The sequence below is a fragment of the Aricia agestis genome, chromosome 20, assembly GCF_905147365.1.
Source record: "Aricia agestis chromosome 20, ilAriAges1.1, whole genome shotgun sequence".
Lineage (NCBI taxonomy): Eukaryota > Metazoa > Arthropoda > Insecta > Lepidoptera > Lycaenidae > Aricia > Aricia agestis.
In genome coordinates, this window is record NC_056425.1 from 6,332,724 (window position 1) to 6,356,822 (window position 24,099).

General features: G+C 34.5%; 3 protein-coding genes across 6 annotated transcripts in view; 1 reads left to right on the forward strand and 2 right to left on the reverse strand.

The window, feature by feature from the left end:
- Positions 1–12,589, reverse strand: LOC121737370 (proton-coupled folate transporter-like). The gene is made up of 7 exons (XM_042129037.1): positions 12,284–12,589; positions 11,039–11,299; positions 9,961–10,135; positions 8,012–8,189; positions 7,300–7,678; positions 6,666–6,906; positions 1–344 (listed from the first exon to the last, which is right to left on the reverse strand). Exons 1-7 carry the CDS (start codon positions 12,414–12,416, stop codon positions 272–274), a joined length of 1,440 nt encoding a protein of 479 aa, XP_041984971.1. The 5' UTR covers positions 12,417–12,589; the 3' UTR covers positions 1–271.
- LOC121737375 (microtubule-associated protein RP/EB family member 1) overlaps positions 12,338–24,099 on the forward strand; it is a 15,655-nt gene continuing 3,893 nt past the window's right edge. Inside the window, exons 1-6 of one of the 4 annotated variants that reach the window (XM_042129044.1) lie at positions 12,338–12,343; positions 14,253–14,532; positions 15,771–16,008; positions 22,221–22,262; positions 22,560–22,663; positions 23,223–23,378. In XM_042129044.1, coding sequence (XP_041984978.1) covers positions 14,266–14,532; positions 15,771–16,008; positions 22,221–22,262; positions 22,560–22,663; positions 23,223–23,378 — 807 coding nt within the window. In that variant the 5' untranslated portion in view covers positions 12,338–12,343; positions 14,253–14,265. Of the gene's footprint in view, positions 12,344–13,812; positions 13,944–14,252; positions 14,533–15,296; positions 15,532–15,770; positions 16,009–22,220; positions 22,263–22,559; positions 22,664–23,222; positions 23,379–24,099 lie in introns of those variants that run through there. The other 3 variants (XM_042129043.1, XM_042129046.1, XM_042129045.1) reach the window with 3 other exon arrangements.
- Positions 21,199–24,099, reverse strand: part of LOC121737374 (28S ribosomal protein S9, mitochondrial) — a 12,595-nt gene continuing 9,694 nt past the window's right edge. The window contains exon 2 of the mRNA XM_042129042.1: positions 21,199–21,214. The gene's annotated coding sequence lies outside the window, so the exon portion shown is untranslated. The remainder of the gene's footprint in view (positions 21,215–24,099) is intronic.

Consider the following 24,099-nt stretch of genomic DNA (forward strand, 5'->3'; position numbering starts at 1 on the left):
TCACATGCTCACAAACACCATGCCGAAGACTGGCAACGCCGACTGATTTGGTCTGATTGGTCGCCCGCGATAAAAGCTATGCATTAGCTTAAAAATATTTGTCAAATTACAATTTCAAAAAACACCAAACCCTTATAAATACTTACTTTTATAAGTCTACAGTTCATTCAGACTTATTTTACCTCTGCAAGATCATTATTCCGTCAGCATAGGGGTCATAAAACTAACAATATAGCTATATATATAAGTCGTAGAATCCTTTTCTGAATCATCACGATTCATTAGTCACGTTCACGGCCTCGTATTCGATCGGTGGACTCCTCCATCGTAGGTACTGCGCGATTCTGGAAATTGAGAATATTAATTATTATTTTAAGAAAATTCCATCCACTTATCCATAAAATAGTTTTACCTAAGGTCCAAACAAACATTGCGACACACAAAACTTTAAAATTTTAGCGGCAAATTGAATTACATTATATTCGGACTAACTCTATATTTGAATACAGAACAATACTGATTACAAACAACAATAATTTTAATTTCCGCACTGAGAGGCGAATATTAGTTAATGGGAACTATATTTTCTATCACCAAAATTTATATTTGTCATCAAGTTGTATCACCTAATAAATAGATCTATCGCCACGAAATATTTTCGTTCTCAGATAAACAAAAATTGTTCCCAGGTATGAATTATCAAATTAATGTTAATATATTATGTGTAAAATAAGAGATCGATAACCAATAAAATTATATTGCATTACATAAATATAAACTTCGTTCTTACAATAACAGTTTTGTTACTTATATAATAGCTCTGTGCTCAGAATGGTAGATCTGTCACCAAATAAATCGATTATCGATCCCTGACTACGACTCCTTTTTATTTGATATTTTGTCACCAATACAGTAGTAACATTTTATTTCGTTCAGATATTAAATTAATAGTATTCGTTACCAATTTAATACATCAATTTATAATTTTAATGAAAAAATAATCAAAGGGGCGGAGACAAATTGGCGCGCTTTAAAAATTGACCAATCCGGCCTCAACGATGGGTAGTAGGTAACTAGGTTCGATTTTTTTTTTATTATTTTAACTTTAATTAAGTGTTTTATCTACTATTCTGCTAGCCATAAGCCAGCTATTTTAAACCAGCGCTGATTGTTCAGTGGTAATTATTTTAAACAATAAATATTGATTATTTTGACTTTAATTGTTTTATTTACTACTCTGCTAAAAATTTTATTTAAATATAATTTATACTACCAGTGGAAATTTAGAACCTTGGGAGTCTAGTTAAGTAGCAGAATCTTTTGGTTGAAACGATGATGACAACCCTAATTTTTTATTTGAACTTATGAATGAATGAATGAAAATACTTTATTGCACCAAAACAAACATGACATACAATACTTAATAACTATAAAAGTAAAAAGTACAAAAGGCGGCCTTATCGCTACAAGCGATTTCTTCCAGACAACCCTTATTGTAAAACTATAAAGTAACAGTAGTAATAGATGGTAGGTGACTACATAGACAGCTAAGTGTAAACTTTTTAAAATATATAAGTATATTACAAATACATACATACATATAATATAATATATATACATACATACATACAAAATAATACATACAAATAAAAAATAAATAGAAATAATACAATATCGGTAATTATGAGTTAATATGGACTAATTGTGACAAAAAATGTTCCTTCACGCCATTTTTAAAAACGTATGAGGACTGAGCACGTCTCAAAGATGTGGGTAATTTGTTCCACAGACTGACAGCACGAGCTGTGAATGAAGAGTCATAAAATTTTGTATTACGAGTGGGTAGTATTATGCCCGTTGCAGACGATGCACAGTAGCTTGCGCGAGTACTTGCGCAGGTACTTGCGCCAGCGTTCAAACGTATCGCACTTTCACTAAGCAAAATGCGTTCACACGATGAAAATATATGCTTAGTATTAGTACTTGCGCAAGCTACTGCGCATCGTCTGCAACGGGCATTAGTGACAAATTAGTGTTTCGAAATGTTTTAACATTGTCATCTAAATATGTAAACCTTTCTTTTAAGTAGGGTGGTGTCTTAGGGTCATATAAAATACTGTATAAACACGACAGTATATAACTTAATGCAATTTTCTAGTAACATAATATGATTTATTGGTGATCTCTTTAAATTGGTTTGCTTAAATACTTATTAGGACACACCTATAATAATACATACAAAAACATTTATTTGGTACTAGACCTTATATCTCAGGATTTTAGGTGATTTATTGTGGAACTGATTTTGCATTGTTTGGTGACTACATTTTGGTGACAGATCTACTATTTTGAGGACACACCCTATTATTTAAGAAACACAAAACTAATTAAATTGGTGATAGCTTAAATGATACCCTTAGTTAATTCATTGTAATTAAAAAGATTTTGACATAATTTGTCAATCTCTTCATTAAATATCAAGGAAATAACATATCTACGCGTCGCGTTGCGGTCTGAATTGACCCATAACGTACAAGTTGGAACCGAGCGACACGCGACAACTGCAGATGACGTCGTCGCGACACTACAGGTTTCTATGTATTTTTATGAAATACCCTCCGCAGCTAGCGACACGAAGCTAGCGACACTTATTCATAGAAATACATAGAAACCAGTAATGTCGCGACGGCACGTCGTCTGCAGTTGTCGCGTGTCGCTAGGTTCCAACAACTTGTACCTTTAGACTCAATATACGCGGAATGAAATGGAAGCGACTTTTTGTAACGAAACTGTACATATAGCACAATTAACTTTATATTAACAGTATAAGTTTTATCACACAAATATGAGCCAAAACTTGAGAGGTGTCAAGGACATCTCTTCCGCGGAATTCTCGAGAATTCTTCGGTGCCGATTCCCTCGTAATGGCAAAATTGACGCATTAATTCCGTTCCATTCCGCGGCGGTGTAAATTGAGTCTTGCCGCTTTTTGACACTGTACCATTGTCACATTGCCAGTCGTCACGCAGACAAGTATTGTATTATGAAGCATTTAGTTTAGGTAAAAAGGCCAACAATATTAAGCTACAATCTAGATTTTCCTTTTCTGAAACCTTGAATTTAAAATACCTGTCCTCATAATGAGGACGTTGTCAATAGACTTTGTTTATTTCCATCAATTTCATTACATCCCAACTGAACACGTGTAATCCGTAGGTACTAATGTAAATAGGTACTAAATAGGATAGACTATGTAACTATGATTGTGTATGTCTGTTGCCGCTATAAGAACAAAATATACTAAAAATAATAAAGTTAATATTTGAGGGGGGCTCCCATACAAGAAACGTGATTTTTTGGCCTTTTTTGCTCGTAATCAATAATAGTAACAGCGAGGCACTTGAAAATTTCACGAAATCCTTAATTATATTTGTTCTTTAATAATTAATAATAAAATTAAAATAAAGTAATTGTTTAAGGGTGGCTCCCATACAAAAAACACAATTTTTTGTCTACTTTTGCTAAGATAAAAAAAATATATAAACAATGAAATTTTTTGAAATCTCTATTATCAATATTATTAACTATTTTATATAGAATTTAAAAAAATATATTACTTTGACATTATTATTTTTTTTAATACTTATATTTTTCATCGGTCGAAAATACCCAAATTTGAGGTTTTTCGAACCTTTAAAAATTCATATCTTTAAAAATATTAACTTTATCGTAAAAAGTCATAGGACCTTTTTATTGGTATTTCAATAAAGAATATAAAAAAAAATTGTTCGGTTGAAAAATAACAATTCCTTGCAATTGTATAAACAATGTTTTTTTAAACAATATGGCACCGGGTTGCGCCCTGGCAACATGCATTTATATCATCAGGAGGGCAATTTGAAGAGGATCGCATAAAAAAATTGAGGTGGAATAGTTTTCGGTACTCATGCGCCGACTCGTGCTATAGTCTAGGAGTGTTGTCTGTCTGCATATTATCTATTTGTCTGTTACCTTTATTTATATTTAAATAAGTAAGTAAAATAGAGGAAAATCGTCGTGAAATTTTTTCCACTTCTCAATCGTTTATTTGCTATTATAATAATATTTTAACCCTAAGGTTGTGGCCCGCGACGTCAAGACCAAAACGTGTTTGTGGCCCGTATAAAAACAGGTTGAGTACCACTGCTTTAGAGGTTATTTTTGTGTTTAGTATGGACTATGGAGATTCTTCAAATCCCGGGAAACGACAAAGAACAGTTTACACACTCGGAAACTGTCCAAAAATATTAGAAAAGTTGTTGGAAACAAAATAACACATTTCTGATTAGATATTATTTCTTATTTTATATTTTTCATACATTGTGACGTAAATAAAAACGAGCAAAGATTAATTAACGGATGGCTTAGCAACTCTACAAACTCTACAAACTCTTTATACGTGGGAGAGCCATGCTTCGGCACGAATGGGCCGGCTCGACCGGAGAAATACCACGTTCTCACAGAAAACCGGCGTGAAACAGCGCTTGCGCTGTGTTTCGCCGAGTGAGTGAGTTTACCGGAGGCCCAAACCCCTACCCTATTCCCTTCCCTACCCCCCCCTATTCCCTTCCCTTCCCATCCTTACCCTCCCCTATTACCCTGTTCCCTCTTAAAAGGCCGGCAACGCACTTGCAGCTCTTCTGATGCTGCGAGTGTCCATGGGCGACGGAAGTTGCTTTCCATCAGGTGACCCGTTTGCTCGTTTGCCCCCTTATTTCATAAAAAAAAAAAACTAAAAAAAAACAAACTGGTTTAGGATATCCAAGGCTCTATGCATTTAGAAACCTGTTATTATGCGCTTAGGTACCCTGAATAAAAGCGCAACATGAAACCGTCGTGAACTCCGAAACTCATGTTGCTTGCATCTACGATCTACCTAACCTTCAATAAAGTATTTAAACTTTATCGAAATATATCGGTATAAACCTCTTTATCGAAAGTTACACGTAGGTACGCACACCCTAACGTATTACAACTTTGTTTCGTTACACCCTGTATATTCTTATGATAGTACTTGGTTGCTACTTGCTATAATATTATGTACAAGAACAGACACAACTCAAAAGCGATAATGTAATCAAACGGAAACAAGGACAGAAAAGAAGGTTAGCATTCTAAAAATATCATAGAGCGTTTTCTATCACAAATTGTATGTACCATCGAGGAAATTGATTCCCAGGCAGTCTGATAGTACATTAATGTATGATAGTAATAGCAGCCCCACTAGTGCAGCCGTTCTCAAAGTGTGCTCTGCACAGCCCTAGGGCTCTGTTAAGGTCTTGTGCCCGCGAACGATACATAAATTGTTTTTAGAAATGTCATCAGACACCAGCATAGAGAAAATTCATTCAAAGACGATACTTTTTTGGGGGGTCCGTCAAAAATGACTAAAAAGGTTCCGCCACCAAAAAAGTTTGAGAGCCGCTGCACTACTACAAGTAGCGCGCGAGCAAAACAGCATGTCGAAATATGAGAATTAGGCCCATATTTATCCCTTGGTCGTTCACCCTAACGGGTTCAATTCGATCAATGCCCTAGAAGGGTCCACTTTAGGTTCCATTAGTCTCTTTTTGAAAAGGACTAAAATCTAAAACAAAGAATTTAATTGCCAAATAAATTATGTTAAAATGTCATCCATATTTTCCCTATCACTGAAACAAATGTAGATTGGTGATTAAAATTATAAACCCGTCTTGTAATTATTAATGTTTTTGTTTAAAAAAAAAAAATTGGGCTTTAATAAAAATATTTACGCTGCGTATTTCAATTATTTTCAACCACTGTTTTTGTTCCGCCTCATGTGACGTTTCTAATAAGAAAGGTAAAGACAGACTTTGTTCAATTATTTTCTATGAAAATATTTTTTTAGTAAAGGGGTATGATTCTATAACAATGCTTGATTTACACGGGTGACTAAAGCCGCACGATTTACGCCGCACGGCAAAATCGACCGCCTAAATGGCAATTCGACTACGCCGCATGCGGCTAATGGCCGATTTACACGGGTGACTAAAGCCGTAAATGGTGCTTACGCCGCACGGCGAAAATTGACCGTGTAAATGGCAATTCGACTACGCCGCATGCGGCTAAAGTCGCAAGCTCTAAAGTCGTGCGGCCAATGGCCGCATGCGGCTGGTGACTAAAATCGACAGTGCAAACGCTCAGTCGCAAGCGATCGCTTGCTGCGAATACTACTGTCGACTAGTGACTTGCGATTTGCGATTGCGGACAGGCGATTCGACTGGTGACTAAAATCGACCCGTTAGTCACCCGTGTAAATAGGGTGGCGATTCGACTGGTGACTTGCCGGGTGACTAAAATCGACCCGTTAGTCACCCGTGTAAATCGACCATAAGAAATGTAGATTGATGTTGGCAAAACGTTGATGATTGTATGTCATTAAATGTTTTAAGATATATTTCTAGTTTTTCTTAAACAAAGAAATTCTTATAGCTTATGCCGACAAAACAGTATACCTTTCTCTCATCTCTCTTTTCTACATCACTGCTGTTCATAGATAGTAAACGCATCAGGCGATCGTTTACTCGTTTCAATAAAAAACGATAGTAACATATTGTCTAGCAAAAGGCTAAACTAACAGAATATATTACAAAAAATTAACTCACCCTGAAAACACAGCACATGACGTAGTGATACCAGCGCTCAAAATGAAAATTGCCCCCGGAAACGCTGACAGAGTATAAGCGTACAGCGAGCTATACAATACTGGTGAGATCAGTGGACTCACTCCTTCTATAGCGCACATCAGAGCAAATACTTTAGCTATATCTTCTGGAGGCAATGTCTTCGATAGATAAGATCTTATTAATGGTGCGGAGAGACCCCTGAATATGGTCACACCGGCGGCTGAAAAAAAAGTTGAAATAAATCAAACGTTATTTTCGAATGAGTATATAGAACTTTCCTTGGGCTAAGCAAGTATTTTTCCAAAGTAAACCTTTGCAATAATGTGTGCCAACAAAAAAATATTTGGGGGCAATCAAACCACCATTTTTGCGAGCGTCCATGGGCGACGGTAGTTGCTTTCCGTCAGGTGACCCGTTTGCTCGTTTGCACCCTTATTTTATAAAACCAATTTGGAATTTTAAAAGGCCAGTGGTTGAAAATGAAGATATTCTCAAAAGGCGCGGGCAGAAACAAACGCTCTAAAATTTCCAGCTGCCCTTTCAGATATACTTTATGAATGAACAGAGTGGACTGTGGACAGCAAATTAATATCGGTCAGTTATTTATACTCACCTAAGTACATATGCCATGATACTGTAGCGAACGCTTTGATAATGTACTCTATGCTCTGCGACGCAAAGGCTATAATTGCAAACACCAAATCGCTAACTCTCAAATACTTCTGCACCAAAATCACACCGAAGAATGATCCAAAGAACGACGTAGTAGTGTGCACCGCAGAAAAAGTGGAGTACTGTTTTATCGCCCAGTGTAACTTCTGTCTACAGTACATGTAGTCTAAGCTTAGAAGACCATACAGTATGAATATTGACAGGCTGTTTGCGACCGTCAAAAATAGGATCACTGCTCTTCCGTAGTTGGGTCGTTTCTTGAAGCATTTAACCATCATCTCCTTGACAAGTGATAAGTCTAATAGACTTTTCAGGCCACCCTTGAAAAAATAGCTTAATTATTTTTTAAGGTTGAGATTCAAAAGAGTATGTACTCTTTTAAACAAGTGTGTATAAAAACTTTATATATTGAAAGAGTCAGACCAAATTACACCAGGCGCGGTCGCAACCTGAAATTTTGGGGGGGTCACTCAGTAGTCACTACACAATTTTTTTTTATCTGCGCCCTCAGACGGTTCTGGGTTTTATTTTATTTTCAATTTTACCTTAGATTTGGGGGGGGGGGGTCATGTCCTTCGGACCGCGCCTGAATTACACAGGTTCGCTATCTGCCTGAATCAACTTCCTCATAGTATAATCTACTGTAAACTTACCGGCGTAGCGTTGGGCAGAGATTCTGATAGGAACACGTTGGTAAACAGATACCCTATGACGCACAGCGAGGTTGATATCAGCAGTAGATACACATTTCCTACCGCCCTCAGGAGGTACGAGCTCGCTATGGATCCAATGACACTCCCTGCTGACACAGACGCCTCTAGTATTGTCATCCTGTTGATGTAAAATTATCTAAGTACTTCTACATAAAACATACGTATAAATATAAAATTGAGCCGTGCTGCCGAGCCGAAGTCTTCCGAACTGAAACGACATTAGACGAATGTCGTTTCAGTTCGGGAGACCCTCCCTTCCCTACCCTGCCCTATTCCCTTCCCTTCCCATCCCTACCCTCCCCTATTACCCTATTCCCTCTTAAAAGGCCGGCAACGCACCTGCAGCTCTTCTGATGCTGCGAGTGTCCATGGGCGACGGAAGTTGCTTTCCATCAGGTAACCCGTTTGCTCGTTTGTCCCCTTATTTCTTAAAAAAAAACATGAATACTCTGAAATTGTGAAGCAATTGGCAGGCTGAGGGACCTATCAAACAATGAGTGACCACGCGGTCGAGCGTTCAAGCGGTCAGTTTTGCGTTCATTGTGTGATATACGGTCCGCGTTCAAGCGTTTTGCGTTCGCATTTTGCGTTCGAGCGGTCAGTCACACAGGGGCAATTCTGACGCGATCAGAACGCCCCGTGTGAGTATCTCTATGTAACGAATGCAACGCAAATAACGCAAAACTCACCGCTTGAACACTTGCCCGTGTGACCGCTCTTTGTCTGATAGGACCTATCAGACAAAGAATGTTGAAACTATTGATCATGACATCTAGATCAAAATCAGTCAACCCTTTAAGGAGCTTTTTCTTTGGGGGTTGATAATATATAATGTGGTAACTGGTAAGGTACGAAAGTTAGGCAATTTTCAGAAATCGTTAGGACCAGATCGATTCTTAGCAAGCTTTTGGTGCCTATTCGATTCGCAGATTTTGATCTTTGGCAAAGCGTATACACAGGCAAAGAGATAGGCTACTTTTGACGCGGGAAAATGTACCATTATACCATATAAATGTACCATTGCGAGCAGAGACTCGCGCAACTTTTAGTGAAGTATTATTATTAATCCAGAATTCTAGTACTAACAACAACAAAGTTTTGAAAATACAACAAAGAATTGAAAATAAATAATCTAATATATAAAATTCTCGTGTCACAGTTTTCGTTGCCATACTCCTCCGAAACGGCTTGACCGATTAATATTCTCATGAAATTTTGTGAGCATATTGAGTAGGTCTGAGAATCGGCCAACATCTATTTTTCATACCAAAAATTATTTATATGGCAAAACAACGTTTGCGGGGACAGCTAGTAAATTATAAATTAATGTTACTGTAACATTATCTTTATTGTGTTAAACTGGTTAGGCGAGGGTAACCATCCAAGAGGTTTTTTATTTAGGTATGTATTTTATGTCCACATTCAGCTTTTATTTAATTTGAAATGTGTGTAGGCTTTTAGACATCTACGCCGCAAACCACAAAAGCGAAGACAGAAGACAGATCTGCTGTCTCACACATCATATTATGGAACTGCATTATTAGGGCTGCCATCACCTTAATTGCTGTTGCCGGTAACTTGAAATCTATAATCTATAAGTATATGCTTATCGAGATTTTATCTGTCGTTTATTGCTGGATGACTAAAAAGTTGGATTTCTCTCGACAAAAGTGGCCTGACACCAATTTCGCCCTGACACTTTTCAAAACCGCCTGGACGGTCCCCGGACGCGCTTCAAACTAGGACAAATCCGGGAAAATCCGGACGGTTGGCAGCCCTAATCATATTCCATCTTTTTCTATGAATTCTTGGTGTCAGTATGCAAATAGCCTATAAAAAGTACTTGATAGAATTAGAAAGCAAGTTTTATCTTACATCAGCCAATATACCTAAGTGATCTCTTTTCTGACGATGTGATGTCGCTCAAATAACAGAAGGCTCCAGTGAATAATGCAGTGAACCCTCCAGACATGGACATCGGAATGGAAGAGATGATATACCACCAGGGTCCTAGTCCATCCAGCATACAATATACAACTGTCATCACACTGCTTATGGACAAGCCTAAAAGTTCAATCATTTATTTAAGATGTAAATTTGCAAAAGCCTATGACAAAAGGCACTTCAGCCATAAAATATGAATATTCTTACAGAACTTATAGGATTTTAAATAGTTGTTTATGCCCATTTGCAAAGGGGTTCATATCTGCTGCTTATAATATAAAATACAGTAATACCCCGCTTTACGCGACCCCGTTTTGCGCAGTTTCACTATAACGCGAAATTTAAATTTCTCGCTCATATCATAGCGCTACTCGAAAAAGTGTGTATAAACATAAAATATTATAAACAATGATGATAACTGTGTCTTGACCGTGTAAGCCGTATATCAATTGCAATCAATTGAAAACAGTATAGGGTGTTTAGTCGTATTTTACAAGAGCGTAAAAAAATGCTACCCAAAAGACAATATATATTTTTCCGAAAAATCATTAATGGTGTGTATAACATAAAGTGCCTTTAGAATTTAAATTATTCGTACGTTTTTATTAAATTTTGACTAGTTTAAACATAAACCCCCATATACGTGAATTTCAGTTAACGCGATTTTTTCCAGAACGAATCCCTCGCGTAAAGCGGGGTATTACTGTATAATAATAATAAAGAAAATAATAATTATGATATTAAGATATGTATCCAGGGTTAGTTTTAATCAACATTTATACACATAAAACCTATATAATAATTATGTTACTTAATAATCTTATCACTGTTTGAAGCTTGTTATGAGAAGTATATTAGATAAATAGTATTTTATCTGTAAATTGAGCTTCTTATTTACCCATCAAAAGTAATTACTCTGTAGCACTTTAGATTAGCTGAATAAACTAAAAATAAACTTTTATAAAGTAACATAAAGGATTATAACTAAGTAATACATAGGATTATTTATATTTGTTTACTCACCCAATAGGGGCCAAACAACCAAAGGCTTCCTTCCATGTCTATCGGACCACACTCCTAGAAACAGAGAAAGGACAGCAGGAGCCAGTGACTCTATCATAGTCCGAACCATAGTAACAAATGTTGCATATTTTTGGACTTCTTTTTCCAAGGGTTGTGTTGAATTATTTCTGATAGGCGAAAGAAATACTTTACATTCTTCTTCGCTGTGATTTAATGAATGAACACATGTCCTGTACAGAATAATGTTGCTTATTGCTACCCCTAAAATGCAGAAAAAACAATATTATTTTTAAATACCACCTTCCAAAATACAAACCTAGAAACAGTAGAAACATTTAATTTACTCGGAATAAACATTGATACACACATAAACTGGAAATCTCACATAGAAAAAACTAAAATAAAACTATCAAAATTTACCTACGCACTATATCATCTAAAACACAGTACGGATACAAAAACAGCTCTTTCAGCATATTATGCATACGCATATTCTTGGTTGAGATACGGAGTTATTTTGTGGGGCAATAGTGTGAATAGCAACGAACTATTTATATTACAAAAAAAATGCATCCGAATAATAGCCCAAATAAAAAATCGAGACAGTTGCAGACCATATTTTATAAAATATAACCTTCTAACACTCCCTTCAATATACATCCAGGATATTTGTTTATTTGTTTTTAAAAATAAAGATCATTTCACAAAAATAGAAGAGACTCACAACATCAATACTAGACACAAAAACAAATTACACCTACCCTTCTCTAGAATAAAAATGCTTAACAAAAGTCCCTATTATATGTCCGTCAAAATTTACAATAAATTACCAGATTTCCTAAAAAAAGAAAATAAATTACCCTCGTTTAAAAGAAAACTAAACACATATCTAATAAAACACTGCTTCTACTCATTAGAAGAATATTTTAGTATTGATTTGAGTATCTAAGTTAAGTTCATAAAATTTATTAAGTAGGTATTATTAATACTTTATGATAATATAATACCACTGTGATAATACTAATGAACAAGATAATTTAAAAGAATACCATAAAAATAAGATTATATATTTATTTGAATAATAATCACTAAAATTATAATTTTGTAATTGTTTTGCAAACGCCCGAACAAGGCATAAGTTGTATATTTTGTCAATGTATGTTGATTTATATATGTACTTGGTTGCAAATAAAAATTTGAAATTTGAAATTTAAATTAAGACCGACACATAGATTTAACATGTACCTGTTAGTGACACTGATAACATAGTTAAAAACAGTGGAAGTTCCATGGTTAATCTAGAAGGTCTTGAACTACTAACAGCCCTCGTATTTGAATCATTATCACCATTATTAATAGATTCATTTTCTTCAGACATTGTTTGAAACAATGTACCCAAAAAAATATATAATTTATAAGAAATAGTGCGATAGTAGCCAGGCAATCAATATAACGTGCGACTGATCACTGCGGCTGGTTTTATGCAAATAGTTTGCAAAGACCTAATTGTGCGCATTTTATAAACAATTTGTAAATTTTAAAATACATACAATGACAAGTAGGTACCTGTATTAGTGTTTTTGTTTGCATTTTGCTGTCAAGTGTCAACAGCTGTCAAAAGAGAATTGAAATGTCAAAGTCAAAAAAACCATAAGCAAAAATATTTTTTCACACAATCTTGAAGTTCTTGATGCCTCAAACTCAATCCAAGTGGAAATCCAATCTCGTCAAACGTATTTCGTTACGGAAAAGCTAAGTCTTATTCTTATGCCCAAGCCGCACCTGCGTAGTGTTTCGTGCTTAAAACGATACCATTGGACGATCTTTAAATTTGTTTGTATACTTGGTTTGCAAATAAAGTATTTGAATTTGGTTTTGCAACTTGCAGCCTTGCAGCCGGCAACGACACCATTCACTATCTTGCATAACGGACGGCGCGGCAAGGTGGCCAGCCGTGAATGGGCCCCTTTATAATATAGCTAGATTTGACGTGTTCCATTGTACATTTTATGATTTTCCTTTAGGGAAAAGGGGGCTAGTCTTGACTCTTGTCACTGGCCACTGCTACCTTATTTTATACGCTACATTCTACAAGCGGCAAGCTAGCCGTAAGCAATGGCCGCAAGCAAGAAACGCCGCAACTCGTAAGGCGCAAGCAACTATAGCAAGCCAATAGCCATGCATCTTAAAAGCGTTAAGCGCTTATTCCACTTGTCCTATTTAGAAGTCCTAGCTAGAATCCTACACTTTTTATTCCACTTGTCCTAATTTAGTGACTAAATCAGTTGTCATTTTGGTCAAACGTCTTCTTAATGGCTCCAGTTCTATCAAAGCAACAAAAAATTGGTCTTCTCATAGGCTTAGCTGTTGGCTCAATGAAAATAAATAAAAGGCAAAAAAGATGGTTGAAAGAATATTTGCTCCACGTAAAATTATGAATTATGAACTTTCTGAACTACTTGGAACCAGCAGAATTACCTACGAATGGATTCCAGATCTTATAACATAATATAAATTGACTCTAGTTCCCACTACAGATAAAAGGTTGAAACCATCTGGCAACACTGATTTAGTCATTCAGGAGCCACATTTTTTTCCGATTTAGGATCCTAGCTAGGATCCTAGCTTTCTAAATGTTATTCCACTTGACTAAATTTTTTAGGATTCTAGCTGGGACTTCCTAAATAGGACAAGTGAATGAGTGCTTTAAGCTATGCACTCATCAAGTCAGCACTATGCATAATGCAAATTGCAAACAAAAAAAAACTTTGTCTATGACGTTTTACCACGATTACGGGGAGCGTTGTGAATTGCGATTTTCGGTTTAAAATTTAGAAATTTATAGCTAATCTACAATAAGCAAGATAGCAATTATTGGAACAGCAAAAGATTTGTAATCTTAAAGGTAAATAATCCATTTGAATACCATATTCATTATAAAGTTGTGCTAAATAAAAAGTAGCTATGAGTCGTCGACCGACTGTCATGATTTCCATTCTCCGTTGGCATTTTATTATAAAACTGCGGTAAATAAATAATAATTACCATTCATTACGAAGTGAAATTCATGGAAACCAATAAAAAACTTTAACACGGAAGGGGATCTGTGCAGCGATTGATAGTTTCGTATTGGACGAACGGTGTACTATTTTTAGTTGACTCTTTTTTTTGGAAAGTTGTATCCTCATTAAGAGCGCCCGAATTAATATTTCAGTTATACTTTCGTCATGGCAGTAAACGTTTATTCAACAAATGTGACTTCGGAGAACCTTTCGCGGCATGATATGCTCGCTTGGGTGAACGACTGTCTGCAGTCGAACTTTGCTAAGATTGAGGAACTGTGCACCGGCGCCGCATACTGCCAGTTCATGGACATGCTATTCCCAGGAAGTGTACCTATGAAACGTATCAAATTTAAGACAAACCTGGAACATGAGTACATACAGAACTTCAAAATCCTCCAAGCGGCGTTCAAAAAGATGTCAGTAGATAAGGTAAGTCTTTTTCAGAATTAATAAGTTTAATCCAAATCATGAGAACTTGTTGAGATTTTTTTAATTGTAAGAAATATTCAATTTCACATTTTATAAATGTGACTCATTTTGAAGACTATAATTTCATAATAATTATCAGTGACAAACATTCTACATGTCCTTAGTATCATGTACAGAAGTACATCCATAACAGAAGTGTGAATGATTCATGTAAATCAGTTTTCCTTATCTGGCCAGTAAGTGCTGACTATAAATAATATTATATATGTATGTAGGTCACTCTTGTAAGACTGTACATGGTTTTGTTGCTAAATAATTCCACCTACTTAAAATCTATTGATAAATTTTCTTAATGTGGATATTTTACATCATCTTCAAAATAGTATCACTATCTTCTGAGTCCTAAAATTTGTAAACTAACATGTAAGAATGTTTTCTTCTATAATATTGACAATGCTTGGGACTAAACTGATAACATGGTGAAACAGTTGGTGATTCAGAGATTCCTGGCCATTGCTGATTCTCTATACAGAGAATTTAATTTCATAGAAGTATTTAGAATGTCTTTTTTCTACAACGGTCGGTAGGTTAAATGTTCATAAAAGATATAACAATTTTGTATGTATACTGTCACATACAGACTACAGTATGTATGTATGCATTATGTATGTTATATGTGAAAATAGAATTATACCTATTTTCATATGGATGGGTTTAACAAATAAACAATTTTGTCTTAATTATTTTGTGCATACATTTTGTAGGTAATACCAGTGGACAAACTTATTAAGGGCAGGTTTCAAGACAACTTTGAATTTTTGCAATGGTTTAAAAAGTTTTTTGATGCAAATTATGATGGCCGAGAGTATGATGCTTTTGAGGCCCGCGGTGGATTTACTATCGGGTCGGGGGCGTGCGAGAGTGGTTTGCCCCTGTGTACAGGGGCCGCTCCACCTCCGAGAACGACAAGACGAGCTGCCCCTTTGCACCACTCTGGCAGTATGCATACTATATCAAATAAAAGATGCCATTTTTATTTGGATACACTTGAAGCCTTTTAATAGTTATCTTTTGTGAATTTAGTATTTAAAAATAGCATCGCTTTATGTAACTGACAATCAGATGGGTTTTAAAGGTGTCCAGTAAAGATGACAGTTCATGTTTATCCAGTAGGTACCCCTATGTTCATTCATTTTGTTTCATTTCCTTTTTTTTATACTTTGTGTTTTCTTTCATAGATTATACCAATCGACAGACTGGTGAAGGGTCGTTTTCAAGATAACTTTGAATTCTTGCAATGGTTCAAGAAATTTTTCGATGCCAACTACGGTGGTACAGAGTATGATGCTGTTGCGCAGCGCGAGGGCTTGCCCATGGGCCACGGCTCCGCCGGCGCTCCGCCCCGGGCTATGGCCCCCTCTGTTAAGAAACCCATGGCACCACCCGTCGCCAAAGTCGCTGCGAGACCCCAAACCAGTACTTAATTTTTTTTAAATAATTGGCAACTATTGCATAAGTGGACTGACCCAAACTGATTTGCCTTATTTGGTTCTTGAACAAGATTATGTTACAGTCTCTAAAGTGTAAACTAAATACTTATTCCTCTACTAATAAAAGGATCTTTTGTACTTGTCTGCCATTCAACTTTTTGAACATAAAAGACAAACCATTCTATCCATACTAATATTAGTAATGCGAAATGTCCGCCTTTTGGGCATTTTCAAAAAAACGTGTACCCTTGCAAAAATATGTCTATATTTTTTAAGGTCATTTATTTACCTTTTTTTGAATGTCATATACAAGGAAAAATATTGAACTAATGGAATAAGTTAAAAAGAACGCTGAAAACGTTATATTATTCTGATATTATTGAAACAAAATCGAATTTTCGACGAAACAGATTCCGTTGTGCGACTAAATGTAAAATATAATTTAATACAAAAAAATACAGCAATAAATAGATTTCTTCGTTAATTTAATCTAGTGAAATGCATATTTAATTGTTTATTAAAAAAAATTTAGATAATTTCAAGGATCAACAAGAGTAGCAATTATTTTTAATCCATAGTGTGACTATGTGACCCAACCACTAGGTTATTTTTCATTTTTTTACATGAGTAAGTAATATTTAACATATTTAAAGGAGTTTTTATAACACAAAAACCTTTTATTTAAACATTTTTATTGTTGCACTACTTATAAAAGTAAAAAATTCTTTGATTTCATAGATTTAACTTCAATAATTAGAGGGACGAACATCTCATAATCATAAAGATGTGTTCACATGTCTACGAATTCCTAAGTTATTAATGACATCGGATTATATGCACGATCAAAGTGCCGAAATATCCATGCAAATATGCACGAAAAATGGTCGAAATATGCACAAAATATGCACAATCAAAAGTCACTTAATATTAAAATTTATTATTTTTTTGAAGACTTTTCCGGTAGTGACATTAATAAAAGCGCCAATTTTTATAATTTCATAAAATCCAGGATCTTTAATTTCTTGAAATAAAGACTTTTTATTTATTTATTATACGCCAATAATAATTTTCTACCAACATTTTCCGATTGCAATCTTAATGCCCATGGAAGTTAAACTACCGAAATATGCACTATCAACGAAAAATTGCCAAAATATGCACTATCGCCTAAAAAGTGACATTATATGCATTTGCATATGCAAGTATGCAAATGCATATAATCTGATGTCTAGTTATTATAAATCTGCAAATATCAACGACACAAAATGATTTTCAACTTTACTGATAGAAAAGTAGTGGAAATAAAATCAAAATTTTTAAAAAACATAAAACTTTTAGGTACTTAAATTTTAAATAGTATATTTGTTATTGTTAAGTAAAGTCGACGCCTTTATGATTTGGCTGTAGCGATATCGATTTTTCTCAGCAATAACTAAAGCTAAGAAATTAAAGTTCATTGTCAGTATTTATCATGTCTTTGTCTTTGATTTACCCATAGCATAACACGATTGGTCAACTTTTATAACACAGAATAATCAATCAAATAGACCTGTGTAAAAAAAAAGGATTCCTATTTTTCCCTACAGAGAGTGATTTAAGCTTCCAAAAATGTACATGGATTGGTTCAAGCATACACTTTAATTTGCCCATAGCTTATATGAAATGTATTTATGGTTTTTAAATTACGCGACAAAACTATTTTGTCGCTTACGCCCTTTCCATTTTTTGCTGTTCCATTGCTTGTTTTCTGTGAGAGGCCGGGCCGGCCTCTCACAGAAAACAAGCAAAAATAGCAATCTAAAACATATCCAAAACGGTTTTTTACTTTAACGCGGCGTCACCTTAACACATAAGTAATAAAAAATATATTTGTACGTTAATCGTACCAGTTTAAAAATCTCCAATTTTCTTAATAAAATCTGTGAATAAAAAAATAATTTATTTAAAATGTGAACTAAGCCTTATGCTTTCCGCCTGTTGTGACTTGTCCGTTCCATTATATGTGACCATACGAAAAGTCACAAGTCGGAAGTCACGTAATATTACTTTCTTTTACTTTTAAAGTGTTTGTAAATAACCGATAATAGTTATCACAATTTCATTTTTTATACTAAATACTAAACTAATTTTGCAACGTGTCAACAGTAAAAACAGTTGGAGAAAGTATAATAATGCTTACAAAATATGGTCACTTATCTGAACAAATAAACCGTTCCTGAAGAACCATCCAACCTGCGTCCGCGTCTTGTAGCAGATTTTTAACTACTAAATTTAAATTGAAGTTTCTCGATGTACAATGAAATATAGTGCTATCATTTAGTGCCGAAAATATTTTTGTAGTATGTTTATAAAACTAAAAAAAACGGTCACTAAACCGAACATTCCGGCCGGGTTGTTTTTTCATGATTATAATTTTAATTAATTTGTAGTTAAATTATGTTAGATTTTTCAATAACAAGACACTCAATTGATACATTAAGTATTTGAGAATCTAACATATGTTTTTTTATGTAACTTACTTTAAGAAAAAAAATAGTTATTAAAGATTTTGTTACAACTTCTGGGAAGGGGACAGGTGAATTTAATAGGTTTCGGTACTTAAAAACCCTTATAAATCTCATACTAAATAAAATTATATACAAACGTGAATGTATTTTAATAAAAGAAAACTTGTTTATGCTCCTACATTAAAATTACAAAATGTTAGTATGTCATTTTTTACAAATAATCTGTAGCAAAGTCAAGGGACAAGGTAAAAACCAGGGGTACACATTTTTTTGAAAATGCCCTTTTACCTCTTCACGCCCAAACCACTGAACCGATTACGAAATTTGGTATGTACATACTTTGAGTCCTGGGAAAGAACATAGTATACATTATCCCGGGAAAATTTACGGTTCCCGCGCGATAAATGTATTCTGGAGCAACGGAGTTGCGGGACTTTTCTAGTACACAGGATCTTTTTATTACTTAAAGACTAAGGGCCTGTTTCACCACTTCCTGATAAGAGCCGAATAGGCTATTCACCAATTAACTTGACAGATCAAGTATGGAGAACCTGTCAAAAAAGTTGTGAATAGCCTATTCGGCATTTTATCAGAAAGTGGTGAAAAAGGCCCCTACAAGATTGTACAAATTGGCGTCATAAATTGTTTTACTTAAATAGCTGTTTATAAATATTAATCAAATAAGTAATTTAGCTACAATATTGAATTATTAATATATTTAGAAGATTATATTATTACTAGCTGTCCCGGCAAATGTTTCTTTGCCATATAAAGTATTTCGTCCACATTATTTTATTGAAGTGACTAAATAAGTATGTCACCATGGTAACATCCATCGCTATCCCGTCGCACAAACAACCCAAGCAGCAAATGGACGTGCTATAATGGTCGAGAGCACGTTCTTGTTTTCGCTTTAAGTTCTATAAAAGTTCTTAAAACAGTCGAGTAAAAGTGCTGTAAACGTTTACTCGACGCGAAAAAGGCGCAAATTATTCAGACTAAAGTCCTATTAAAGTGGAATAAGCGCTGAGTAAGCAACAAAAAGATGCTGTAAGATTTGAGTAAAAGTGGTAGAAAACACTAAAAGAGTTTTAAGAGTAACCAAAATGCGTATATAGGATATTTAGTTCAATAAACGCAATTGATTTGCTATTATACAGATAAAGTGTGCTATAATAGCAGACGAATTGCTTTTATTCTCCTTTTTAGTTCTATAACAGCGAATAGAATGCTTTTACTCGACAAATTAGTGCTGTAAAGAGTGCGAGCTTGTGTGCTACATAAATTTAATGCAAAAAAATTATAGTTATTAAACTACATCTCAATCCTTATTTATATTATCAAGTTTTTGAGAAATCAATATGTGATTATTTTTACTGTTCGTGTAGCTACTCCAAAACATCATGCGCAACAAGCTTTATTGATAAACCCAAAGGCATTTTTACATAAACATTCATGCGCTGCCTATTTTCTTAAATTTGAAGACTAATTAATATAATTAAATTTACTTAAAATATATTTTTTTACTGCCATTGTCCACATTGATAATCTAGTTGCAGTTACAGCTGACTTATTCCATTAAAAGTCGAGTAAGAGTGCTGGTCACCACATTTATAGCACAAGGTGTCGCCATGATAACAGGATTTAGGGTTCGCTTCGTAAATATCGTATAACAGCTCTTAATTACACTACAGCTCCTATACGAACGTTTTTAATTCTACTATAAGAGTTAGTCTGTAAGCGTGCAGTAACAGCAGCAATGTTGCCATAAGCAATTCGATTGCGTTTATAGAGCTTTTATAGAAACATAAAAGATAGCTGAGTAACGGCTGTATAAAAGCACCCAATTCAGCGAATCATCTATTCTACAGCTATTATACGACTGTTAGAGATCAAACGATCGAATAATGAGTATTTTAGCCATATTAATTCAGCATCTGCTAAAAGGTGGAGTAAAAGGGCTAAAACATAGTGCTGTAAACGTTTATTCGACGTCCTTAAAGCACAAATTAGCAAATATTGCCAAATAGTCGAGATAACCGCTATTATACGATAAATAGGTGTTTTATGAACGGTTACCCGGCTCTTATACGATTAAAGGCTGAGTAAAAAAATCCTTATTCGACTGTTTTGCTGCTTGGGAATGGTCGCCGGCAGTCTCGAGTTCTAATAATTTACTATTATTTATTCAACAAATGCACTTACCAATATAAAATGTACCCAGTTGCCGATTCTCAGACCCACTGAATATAGTATGCTATCTAACATTGTGACACGAGAATTTTATATATTAGATTAAGTCAGTATCGTAGCTCAATTTACTTTTTCAATGATTACACTTAAACAACAAACATTATAATAAACCAGAAAAGGCAATGAATAACTGTAATAACAGTTATTTTGTTGTTAATGGGTTTGACCAACTTATGTGCTTAGTACTCACAAATATTGGTAATATAGTATATTAACTAAAATATAGCTTGCCAAATTAACAAAACTTACTAAATTGTATACAAAATAAATAATAACGCTTTTATTGGTACAAATGATTAAGTAATTTATAACATTTCTTTTTTCTTTCTTATACTTACATGATAAATCTTTTACTACTATTTCTTTCTTATACATTTCTTTCTTTATATACTTATGTGTTTTAGACTTTTGTGTTTTGTTTTTTATTGAAATATTGAATGGAAATTGCAAATATTTAAAAACATAAGTATATTTTTATTAAGGGGGCGACTAACCCCAAAAATCAAACATCGTCCTTCTCTCTTCACACTCACGCCCGTCTTTCATATGCCAGGTGAAAAAGAACGACGCGGATTCATCGCCAAATTAGTTTTTTCTCAATAACTCGATAAATATACAACATTTTAAAATTCCGCTAGGTCGATCTCTCAATGACAGAATTTTATACAATGTGTTAAAATATTAACTTAGTTCAATGCACGGTTATGGCAATAAATGAAAAATTCGTGAAAATTAGATGCATCTTTGTGATTTTTTTCTATCGAGAATATTTTAAGATATCGTGTTTTTGCTCAGATCGAATTCTCGGAAATAAAATGTAGTATCTAATTTGAGAAAATGAAACAAAATCGACACTTTAGGGTTAGTCGCCCCCTTAATGTTATTATATTCTTCTTCATACTGCTTCATACATTTTCTATTGCTCATTTAGAAATAAGTTGAATACAACTTTTGGAAATGATGCAGTATTTTACTTTGGATTGTTTTGTAATCAAAATTTATTTGAATTATAGTTTCTAGTAAGAATATGTTTCACTACAAATAGTAATGTTATTGCATGATCTTTTTTATGATATTGAGTTTGGAATTCGACAATAAATATAAAAAATATATATATTTCTAGGTCATCCATAGAGTATGTCACACCTAAATAAGGGAGAAGGGGTTGACGAAGTGTGACAAGGAGGGGGGAGGGGTCCTAAGTTTTGTGACATCACACTTTAAATTTAATAAATTAAATACGAAAATAATTTTGAGGTGGTTTTAATTTTTAGATGTATAATTTTAAAATGTCGTCACTCTAGGGTGAGGAGGGTCTCACTGTGACAAGGGGGGTTTAAAAATCATGGAAATCGTGTGACATACTTTATGGATGGTCCCATAGTATGTTGTTTGTGGAATATTTATTATGATGTTATATTCTAATTTTGTTTCACAGTGACCTCCTACAACAATCAAACGCAGGAAGGACATTCTAGAAGTAATTTACTGCACTTTCCATACTCTCATTAACATAAAATTATACTCTGTTACGATTCATTTTAATCTTAATGTAAACAAGACTCGGTTAGTGGTTACTCATAAATAGTAACCCACTTACTAATAAATATATTTTGTCCTTGTCTAAGACATTGAAAAAGTTGCTCGAGAGACAAAGACAGACATTGTATTCATTCATTGGGTAACATTTTTTTATTAGAAAAGAGTTTTAATTTACATACAAAATGAATCGTAACAGAATATAGACACATTGTTCATAAAACTTAATATTTTTCAGTTGGCAAAGCTAACAACACAGTAAGATCTCCCCCAGTCAACTTGTCAAGACTAAATCAAAGTGGAAAAGGAGACTCTAAGATGATCGACGAATTAAATCTTCAAGTAATTATTTCTAGTATTTCTTTCAATCTAGTTGTATCCTCATGACAGAAAATCTTTAATTGGTAGAATTCTCATCGTTCTCTTTTTGAATTGGTAAAGATTTTTAAAAATAGTACAAAAGTTTTGACTTTGTTGCTCCAATGCAGTGTAGTTTTGTCTATAGCTCTCTCATTTTTATAAAAAAAAAATGTGCTGTTTAATTATTGGATCCATAAAAGTCTGAAATTATTTATCTTACTATACTCCACTCGGGCTAACTTGTCGCTAGCGGTCATTGACTCCCTGTCAAAAACTTGTCATTTTCCATATTTTTATATGGAAAATGACAAGTTTTTGACAGGGAGTCAATGACCGCAAACCACAATAAAAATATCTGACACTTCATTGTCAATCGCGGTTTATATGGAAAATGACAAGTTTTTGACAGGGAGTCAACGACCGCTAGCGACAAGTTAGCCCGAGTGGAGTATAGTAGATACTCTACTAGTAAGATAAATAATTTCAGACTTATTGTGTCCAGATCTTAATTTTCTGTAATAATTATATATTTTTTATTTAGATTAACGAATTAAAAGCGACGGTAGACGGTCTGGAGAAGGAGAGAGACTTCTACTTCGGTAAGCTGCGTGATATCGAGGTGATCTGCCAGGAGATGGACGAGCAACACAACGGACCCATCATACAGAAAATCCTCGACATCTTATATGCGACTGAGGTGAGATATCATAATGCGCGGGAACAGGGTTGCCAGGCGTCCGGATAAAGCCGGACACGGTCAGGCTTTTTGGTTGCCTGTCCGGCCAAAATTAATAGGTGTCCGGCTTTTGTAGAGCTTTGAATCTATAATTTTACATGAAAATCCTTCTAATTTCAGACGGTTTTACATCTAACGAGACGTAATATTTTATCAATCAGATGTTAAATTGATTAAATAAAACAGAAAATTTGTATAGGAACGTATTGCTATACTGTGAATTTAGATTGTATAAAAGTTTCCGGCTGTCGATTCTGTCCGGCTTTTTGGCTTAGCGACCTGGCTACCCTACGCGGGTACCGTACTTTTGTCCGCATCAAAAACCCTTGTCCTTTTCTGTGTCTCAGGGTACTTTCCCTGTCATCAGGGCGGGCGAAGCGAGCCCTAGTATATCCCACACCCTGAGTACTTTTGTGATACACTTTACGGAAAAAATATCACGCCTATTGATTTGTGCTTCAACATAGTAATTTTTATTTATAACATGTAGATGTGTTATCATTGGTTAGTTGAGGTTTCGTTACTATTAAAATATTAAAAAAAACTGCCTTTATAAAGATTATTACCACGCAGAGAAACGAAACGAGCTCGGCTTTTAGATATTTTACTGCTTTTAATACTCTCATTAACATAAAATTATACTCTGAGATTAATTTCAATGTAAATGTAAACGTGACTCGAT

Coding starts and splice junctions, on each gene's coding strand:
- LOC121737370 (XM_042129037.1), bottom strand. CDS start 12,416: ATGTCTGAAGAAAATGAATCTATTAATAATGGTGATAATGATTCAAAT. Junction 7,679..8,011: donor CTCTGCCCAACGCTACGCCG/GTAAGTTTACAG, acceptor TATTTTTTCAAG/GGTGGCCTGAAAAGTCTATT. Junction 345..6,665: donor TCATGTGCTGTGTTTTCAGG/GTGAGTTAATTT, acceptor CTCAATTTCCAG/AATCGCGCAGTACCTACGAT.